Source organism: Centrocercus urophasianus, unplaced genomic scaffold (genome assembly GCF_019232065.1).
Source record: "Centrocercus urophasianus isolate 14NV4802_14NV808 unplaced genomic scaffold, USGS_Curo_1.0 seq_63, whole genome shotgun sequence".
Lineage (NCBI taxonomy): Eukaryota > Metazoa > Chordata > Aves > Galliformes > Phasianidae > Centrocercus > Centrocercus urophasianus.
In genome coordinates this window covers 85,231-94,037 of record NW_024885233.1, presented here as the reverse complement: position 1 = coordinate 94,037, position 8,807 = coordinate 85,231, and the positions used below count along the sequence as shown (strand labels likewise).

The following is an 8,807-nucleotide window of genomic DNA, read 5'->3' as shown; positions in this document are numbered from 1 at the left end:
CCCCCCTCCACTCACAGCCCCGCCCGCCCTCACTCACCACCTCACGCAGCGGTTCCGCGTGGCCGCCCCCAGCTGCGCGCACTCTCGGTAACAGAACCCCCCAGCACTATCCCCGTAACGCCCGGCGAGGACGGGGGTGGTATCTGGCAGGCTGAAGGATACCTCACGGAGCCGCCGGGACGGGGCGCGAGGCGCCGGGCCCAGCTCCATATAGCTGCGCTCCGCCAGCCCCGCCGCCATCTTGTCGGTACCTTCCCGCCCGCGCGGGGCAGCACGGGAAATGGCGGGCGGGGAGGAGGCGGTGCCCCCCACCGGGTGGGCGGGGCGAGGGGCGGAGCGGGCGGGGCGACGGGCGGGGCGGGTGTGACCGTGAGTTGAGACCACGCCCTCCGGGCTCGCCCGCTGCTTCCTGCAGGCACGGCCGGGACGGGGCGGCAGCGGAGTACTGGGAGTGAGTGAGCGCGGGAGGGGGAGGGCTCTATGGGGCGGCAGCCGTGGGGTGATGAGGGGCTGGGGCGCGTAGAGCTGCGGGTGGCTGAATCTGGGGCTCCTTGTGGGGCTGTGTGACCGGTAGGGCAGGAGCCGAGGGTCCCCGTGGGGCTGGAGCCGGGGTTTTGTATGGGTCTGCGGCCTGTGGGTCGTGGGGTTTCCTGTGCCGTGGGTCTTAGTGGAGCTGGGGATCGCGGACCCCTGTGGGTCTGTGGGTCCTGAGGTTCCCAGCGCTGTGGGTGCCTATGGGTCTGTGGACTGAGGGTTACAATGGGATCAGGGTCCCGTGGGGTAGGAACCGGGGATCCCGGTGGGGCCTGGGAACTGTGGGTCCCGATGGGGCTGAGGTCTGCGGGTCACGGGCTGCGCAGTGTTGTGGGTCCTGGTGGGGCTGGGGACTGTGTGTTCCTGCGGGGCGGGAGGCCACGGATCTTGGGGGTCGCTGCGGGGCAGGAAGCTGTGGGACGCCCAAAGAGGTGGGGCAGGATCCAGGAAGGAGCGCGTGCGTTTGGGACCGCCGTCGGGACCCCAACCCCATGGCGTCACCCCGGCTCTGCTCCGCGGCCGTGAGGCCGCCGGAATCCAGGACAAAAAAAGCAGGGAATTGGTGAAGCGCCTGCCCTTATATGGCTCCGGCCACCCTCCGACGGGCTGCGGGCCTGGCAACTCGTTCCCCACGCAGAATTTCCCCGCTGCCTCAGTTTCTCCATCCGCAGGGCGCTGAGGGGGTGGGGGCACCCGGACGGTCGGGGGTCTGAGGTCAGAATTAAATCCCCCGGCGGAGGCTTTGGCAGCAGCGGGAAGGGGGGGCACGGCATCACCCCCCCGCCCCGTGACGTCGGCCCCGCGCCGTAATCCCGGAGTTGAGCGGATTATGGTGGCAGTGGGGCGAGCGGAGCTGTGGGTCGGAGAGCGCCAAACCGCCTGCGAGGACGGCTGCCCCACGGCCGTGCCCTCCCGGGGGGCACTGATCTGAGGGCGGTGGTGGAACGCGGCCATGCGGCACGGGAGGAGTCGAGGGAACCGGCCGGACCGGTTCGAGTCCCGTTTTGCGCCCGTTCCGGTGCCTGGGGGGAGGACCTCGACACCGGCACGTGGACGTGGCTGAAGGTCACCGTCCAGCCTTTCCCTAGTGTCGTTGCCGTTGTTCCCGTTGTCCCCGCCCTGTCACCATTTCATCACTCTTCCTGCTCAGTGTTTGGGTTTTGGGTGGACTGCTGGCACTGGAGAGCAACAGGCAGTGACATTGAGTGGTGGCATGGAGAGCGTTGGCCATCAGGTCAATCCTGGGTTGCCCCATGCCATCAGTATTTCGGCAGCCTTCCTCCTTCGTGTTTGGGCTTTGGGTGCTACGGTGGCTTTGATAGCATCCAATGGGACATGGTGACATGGAGCAGGGTTCCCCATGGTAGTGGGGTGGTGAGCACCAGCCATCAGTCAACTCTGCTGTGACCTTGTCCTTCACCCACAGAGCCTGGGGATGCCGGTGCCCACCCTCGGTGCGGATCCAGATCCCGGCATGGAGAAGGAGGCATCGGGTGATGGCAAGGAGCCCTGGTTGGGCAACAGCAACAACAATGCGGCGCCAGCGGGGTGGCAGTGCCGGCGAGGTGAGGAGCCCTCGTACCTACAGCGTGTGCTGCTGGAGATTGTGGAGTCGGAGCGCACCTACGCCCGTGACCTGCGTGGCATTGTGGAGGTGAGCGAGCTGCAGGGTGGGCATCATGGTACAAAGTCTGGTCACTTGGTGCCACTGAGTGTCCCTGTAGGGCTACCTGGGGAAGATCATTGATGCCCAAGAGCCGCCGCTGCGGCCGGAGCAGGTCAGCGCACTCTTTGGGAACATTGAAGACATCTATGAGCTCAGCAGGTGAGTGGCACCATGGTGGCACCAACACCTGCCATAAGGGGAATGCTCCAGTCACCCCTATGGTCACCTGCTGTTCTCTGCACCCAGCAATCTGCTGCAGAGCCTGGAGAGCTGTGCCTGTGACCCAGTGGCCGTGGCTGTCTGCTTCGTGACGCGGGTAAGGGAACGGGGGGATGCAGGGGGATGTGTGGGAATGGGGACGTAGCGCCCAGCTCTCACCACATTCCCACTGCCCGCAGAGCCAAGAGTTTGACATCTACACGCAGTACTGCAACAACTACCCCAAGTGAGTGGGTGCTCGAGGTCAATGGGGCTGGATGCTGTGGGGGCTGGGTGCTGTGGGATTGGGTGCCATGGGGCTGACCCTCTCTGCGCCCTGCAGCTCAGTGGCAACGTTAAGTGAGTGCATGAGGAGCAAGCAGCAGGCACGTTTTTTCCGTGAGTGCCAGGAGGAGATGCGGCATGTGCTCCCACTGGGTGCCTACCTGTTGAAGCCGGTGCAGAGGATCCTCAAGTACCACCTGCTGCTCCAGGTGAGCACATGTGGCGCGGGTACTGGGCATGGCACAGGTACCTGGTGTGCTGGGAGCACGTAGCATGGCATTTGGCAAGGTGTGGGGCATGGCTGGAGCACCTGGCATGGCCCATCCTCGTGGCACAGCCAGACCCATCGTGGCTCATCTTCACTGACACACTGTGGTGGGAGTTCATGGCATGGCACAGGCATCTGGCACAGTGTGGGACATGGTTTGCTCATTGTGGCATGTCTCCATGGCACAACTTTGGCACACTTTGATTCCATGGGTGCTTGACATGGCACATCTCCATGGCACGCGACCGTGGCACTTGGACTTGATGTGGCACGTGTCCATGGCACAACATGAGCATATTTTGTTGGTCTGGGCACTTGGTGTGGCACGTCTCCTTAATGCAGCCTGGGCACATATCCATGATGGCACAGTACACCTCCATGATTCAAGATGGGCACCTTTGATGGCCTGGGCACTTGGTATAGCACGTGTCCGTGACACAACAAGGGTGCATTCCCATGACGTGTGTACCCACCACATTCCTGCAGGAGATCGCTAAGCACTTTGAGCACAAGTCGGGTGATGACTATGAGGTGGTGGTGGAGGCCATCGACACCATGACCTGTGTGGCCTGGTACATCAACGACATGAAGCGCAAGCATGAGCATGCCATCCGGCAGCAGGAGATCCAGTCCTTGCTGCTGCAGTGGAAGGGCCCCGACCTCACCACCTATGGAGAGCTGGTACTGGAAGGCTCCTTCCGTGCGCAGCGTGCCCGCAGTGAGCGTGCTGTCTTCCTCTTTGACAAGCTGCTCCTCATCACCAAGCGCCGTGGGGACCACTATGTCTACAAGAGCCACATCCCAGTGCGTGTCCGCAGCCAGTCTGGGGGACTTGGGGGTGGGCAGAGTGGTACAAAGTTTGAGCACAGGTCCCAGGGTTGGGAATTGGCTCTGAGGGGTGGGCACAAAGGGTGGGGAAGGAGTCCCAGAGGTGGGCAGTGGGGTCCAAGGCTGGGCACAGGTCCTGGCAGTAGGTGTAGGGGTCAAGGGGGTGGATGTAGGAGTCCAGGGGGTGGGAACAGGGTCCCAGTGGGATTATGGGGGTCTAGGATAGGCATGGGGTTCCTGGGGGTGACCATGGGTTCCAGGGTTGGGAAGTGGGCTCCAAGGAGTGGGTGTAGAGCATTCAGGAGGTGGGCACAGGGGCCTTGGTAGTGAGCAATGGATTGCAAGGGATGAGCACTGGGGGCGTGGGGGTGGGTGCAAGGGTGCCAGGGTTTGGAACTGTGGTCCAAGGGGTGGGTTATGGGGTCCTGGAGGTTGGTAATGTGGTCCCAGGTGTGGACACTGAGAGCACGGGGGGATCATGAGGATTCTTGGATTGGGAACAGTTCCAAGGGGTGAGCAGTGGGGGGTATGGGAGTAGATATGGGTGTCTCGGAATGGGCAGTGGGTTCAAGCAGTAGGCGTAGAGGGGGCACAGGCATCCCATGGATGTGGGCAGTAAAGTCCCAGAGGTGGACACTGAGGTCCTGGTGGCACGTATGGGTGGCACAGAGGTGGGCAGTAAGTTCAAGGAGTGGATGCTGAGGTCCTGAGCGGGGGCAGTGGGGTTCAAGGGGAGGGCACAGGAGTCCTGGGGTGAGTATGGAGGTTCTGGGGTGGGCATTGAGGGCATGGAGATGGACACAGTGTTGTTGACACTTTCTCCGCAGTGCGCCTCGCTGATGCTGATTGAGAGCACACGGGACTCGCTGTGCTTCAGCGTGGCACACTACAAGCACATCAAACAGCAGTATGCCCTGCAGGTAGGGGACATGGGGCATATGGGGTGGGGGGTGGTGGGACTCCCTTCCCACCTAATGCTGCCGTTGCCCCCACCCCAGGCTAAGAGTGCAGAGGAGAAGCGGGTATGGACACACCACATCAAGCGGCTCATCCTGGAGAACCATCACGCCATTGTGCCACAGAAGGTGAGGGCACACACCCTCGTGTCACCCCATTTATGTCTTGGTGGTGGGGACATCCTGCAGTGCCACCTTCTGCCACCGATTGACCCATGGCTTCTCCCCCCACCAGGCCAAGGAGGCCATCCTGGAGATGGACCTGTTCTGTGAGTGCTCCTATGTCCCCCGTTGTCCCCTTGTCTCTCGCTGTCCCCCATCATCTCCCATCATCCTCCTTGTCCCCATGCCCACCATTGTCCCCACTGTCTCCTTGTCCACCACTGTCCCCCCACTGACCCCATATCTGCACCGTCACCATTGTCTACCATTATTTCCATGTTCCCCACTGTCTTTATGTTTCTTATCATCCCCACTGACCTCTTGTCCCCATCATCCCCATGTCCCCCACCATCTCCACATCCGCCATTGTCCTCTTATCCCCTATTGACCCTATATTCTTTTGCCCCTCATTGCCCCCATGTGTCAATCATTCCCCACTATCCCCATGTCACCTGCTGTCCCCTTGCCCCCCACTGTTCTCACACCCCCCTCATCACTCTGCTGTCCATGCAGACCCCCCCCGCCTGCCCCGCTGCAGCCCTGAGCACCTGCCCCGGAGCCACTCCTGCCACCCCTTAGAGCCACCACGCCATGGCCGGCGGCAGTCTGGTGAGTGTCCCCATGTCCCCATAGCCCTTGTGGTGATAGCACTGTGCTGATCTGTGTATCTTCCCCAAATGCTTTCCGACCCACCAGAGCCCTTCCAGTGTCGTGACCGTGCTGAGACGCTGCCGGACCGACTGCAGGGGCATGTGGGGCGCAGGCAGTCAGGTGCGGATGGGGATTGGGGATGGGTGGGGGACTTGGGGACAGTGCCACTGCAGCTCCGTGACACTGCTGTGTGTCCCCACAGAGCCCGCCAAGCAGATCCTGCAGCAGCTGGGAAGGATGAAGGTAAAGCTGGGTGGTGGGGGACTGCCCCTCTTGGCAGCACCAAGTAGGTGCTGAGCCCTTGCCTCCCTCCCCACCACCCAGCATGCAGGCAGTGAGGGGACCCTCCTGGATGCTGGGGAACCCCTCCAGCCCCCTAGGAGCTGGGCTGAGGATGTCGTGGAGGAGGAAGAGGAAGAAGAGGAGCCTTTGCACAAGGACAGCCACGAGGATGGGGACAGGGACGAGAATGGGGACATGGGAGAGAAGCCCCAGGAGGAGCAGGTATCCTTGCCCTTGGGATGGCCCACATCACTTAAGGAGCACACTGCAAGTGTTGTGATCCTCACTGCTGCAGCTCCCTCAACCTTTCTTCTTGCAGGAGACCTGTGAGCGGCACCACGAGGACACTGCCACCCCTGTGTCCCCTGTGTCCCCTCCGTGCCACGGGGAACATGAGGGGCTGGGGACCCCCACTTCCCCCTCTCCATCGGGATCCCTCCCACCAGCGGGGCTGCCTGACGAGGAGGAGCAGCACCCAGAGACAGGCACCGGGGAGGACCCACGGGCTCTCAGCAGCGAGGAGGAGGAGGAAGAGGAGGAGGAGGAAGGCCATGGGAGTGGCAGCATCCTGCCCCCCTCCGTGCTGGACCAGGCTAGCGTCATCGCTGAGCGCTTTGGCAGCAGCATGTCACGCCGTGGCAGCATGGTGCTGGATGGACGCAGCGGCAGCACCCTCAGCCTTGATGGGGTGACCCCTCCACAAGAAAACATGGAGTCCTGCAGCCCCCTGCCCTCCCCAGGCTCCCCCCAGGGCTGCCGGCGCCGCTCGCTGCTCTCCACCCAGGACCGGCTGCTGCTGCGTAAGATCCGCAGTTACTACGAGCACGCGGAGCACCAGGACGCTGGTTTCAGCATCCGGCGCCGTGAGAGCCTCTCCTACATCCCCAAAGGACTGGTGAGGAACTCGGTGTCCAGGATCAACAGCTGGCCTCCTCTGGAGCCGGGCAGCCCCAAAACTCCCACGGAGCCGGTGAGCCCCAAAGTCCTCCTGGAGCCAGGGAGCCCCAAAAGCTCCCCAGAACCAATGAGCCCCAAAAGCTCCCCAGAACCAGTGAGCCCCAAAACGTCACTGGAACCAGCAAGTCCCCAAGTGTCACCGGTGCCGGATGGAGGAGTGTCACCTCCTGTGTGCCGAGAGAATGGGCTGCCCGAGCCTCCCGCAGAACCTCTGCTCATCCTGGAGGAAGAGGAGGTGCCTCCCCCCCCAGAGGTGCTGGCTCTAGGGGCTCCCCCTCGACGTCTCACCAGCAGGGTGTACCAGCTGGCGCGCCAATACAGCCTGCGCATCAAGAGTCGACGCCGTGCCATCATTGCACCGGGGGACAATGCCTCTCACACCCCAGAACCGGGTGGGATGCAACGGGGGACCGCAGGCATCGTCCCGCTACTGCCATCCAGCTCTCACCCTGCTCCTTCCACTCCAGGTGTACCAAAGCTGCCGGTGTCACCCAGGGATGGCATCACCATCCCAGCCCCACGCAGCCCACCCAGCCCACCCAGCCCCAGTGGCACTGCCGAAGCCTTCTCCTGGCCAGATGTCCGGGAGCTGCGTGCCCGTTTTGGAGCCCCACGGCCCCCACCGGTGACACGCAGCCGCTCTGCGCCTGAGGGGCCAGAGCGTGGGGGGAGACCAGCAGCCAAAGAGCAGCAGGGTGGGGGCCGCAGCCGCAGTGCTGAGGCAGGCACTGGGACCCCAAAAGTGCCACGTGGCAATGAGCACCAGCATGCTGCGGGGCTGTGGGTGACGGCACAGGCACCTCTGGGCCCCGGCGGGCAGCGGGTGCTGGTTTTGGAGCGGTTGCCCTCCACCATCGCTGCTGAGCCCCCAGCCTATGTGCAGATCCGCTCCCCCACCACCCGGGAGAAGATCTGCCTGAAGGCAGTGGTGGAGCGCTGCAAGGCTTACCAGGCCTCCGAGGAGTACCGGCAGCGCTGTGCCCAAGGCCAGGCTGAGGCACCCGAGCCCCCCCCGGCACGGCCTCGTCAGGGACCTGCGGCAGAAGTTTCAGACCCTCGACACTGCCAGCTAGGGAGGGCGGCCAGGAGATGGGGCAGCCCATGGACCACCAGGAGATGGGACAGTCTATGAACCCCTGGGAGATGGAGCACCCCGTAGACCACTGGAAGATGGGGCATCCTATGCACCACCAGGAGATTGAAGGCACCTTGCACCATCAGCAGATGGGACATCCCACAGACAACCCTTCTCCTCAGCTCACTCAGACCAAAGGGTACCCAGCTGACTTGGGAGAAGTTGTACTCAATGGACCCCATGAAGGGGCATACAATGGAACCCAGCTTGCTCAGGAGATAGAGCACCCCATGATGGACCACTGGGAATTGGGATGTCCCTTGACCACCAGGAACTGGGACTCCCTACCACCAGCAGCAGTGGGACTCCATGAACCTTTTGTTTCCCCAGGATAAGGGGGACCTCGTGGACCATCAGGAGAGGAATCACCCCATAGGCCAATACATGAAAGTGACCACGGTCCCCCACCCTACTTCCCGGAAGGGCCCTCACATTGCACAGCCCTGGGCCACCTTGCTTTGACATCTTTATTACAAAAAAAATCCCAAACCAAACCCAAAGTTCTCCCTGCCCGCACACTCCCCCCAGAGACGAGTGGTGCCCCCCACCCACAGCAAGGGGCCAAGCATTTGGGGAGGTCGTGCTCTTCGTGCTCTTTGGTTGGTGCCCGTGGGGCTGAGGGCACGCTGGTAGGAGGGGGGGGTGGGAGGGCTTATGGCTTAGAAAAGGGGGTAGGGGGCCAGGATGTGCCCACGTGGAGTGGGTGCATGTGCATGCATGCGGGGCCACGCGAGTGCAAACACACACAGGTGTGTTCCCCAGGGGGGTGGGGGATGTGAGCACACACGTGTGCGTATCTGTGCGTGCGCCTCCACTGAGGTGCGTGCATGCCCTGAAGCATGGAGATGTGTGTATATATATAAATATAAATATCTATAAATATAT

The 8,807-nt window shown here is 62.6% G+C and overlaps 2 protein-coding genes across 2 annotated transcripts in view; one reads left to right on the top strand and one right to left on the bottom strand.

Moving 5' to 3' along the window:
- Positions 1–250, bottom strand: part of NUP160 (nucleoporin 160) — a 22,106-nt gene extending 21,856 nt beyond the window's left edge. The window contains exon 1 of the mRNA XM_042836789.1: positions 38–250. Within this exon, the coding sequence (XP_042692723.1) occupies positions 38–240 (203 nt within the window). The 5' untranslated portion in view covers positions 241–250. The remainder of the gene's footprint in view (positions 1–37) is intronic.
- A 154-nt stretch (positions 251–404) lies between these two features.
- PLEKHG3 (pleckstrin homology and RhoGEF domain containing G3) lies at positions 405–8,553 on the top strand. The gene is given in 16 exon segments (XM_042836805.1): positions 405–451; positions 1,961–2,188; positions 2,259–2,359; positions 2,447–2,516; positions 2,599–2,645; positions 2,742–2,892; positions 3,438–3,755; positions 4,607–4,699; positions 4,778–4,864; positions 4,971–5,004; positions 5,411–5,506; positions 5,594–5,668; positions 5,751–5,791; positions 5,873–6,052; positions 6,150–7,793; positions 7,795–8,553. Coding segments are annotated over 15 exon segments (3,222 nt in total). The 5' UTR covers positions 405–451; positions 1,961–1,969; the 3' UTR covers positions 7,861–8,553.
- Positions 8,554–8,807: the final 254 nt, after the last annotated feature.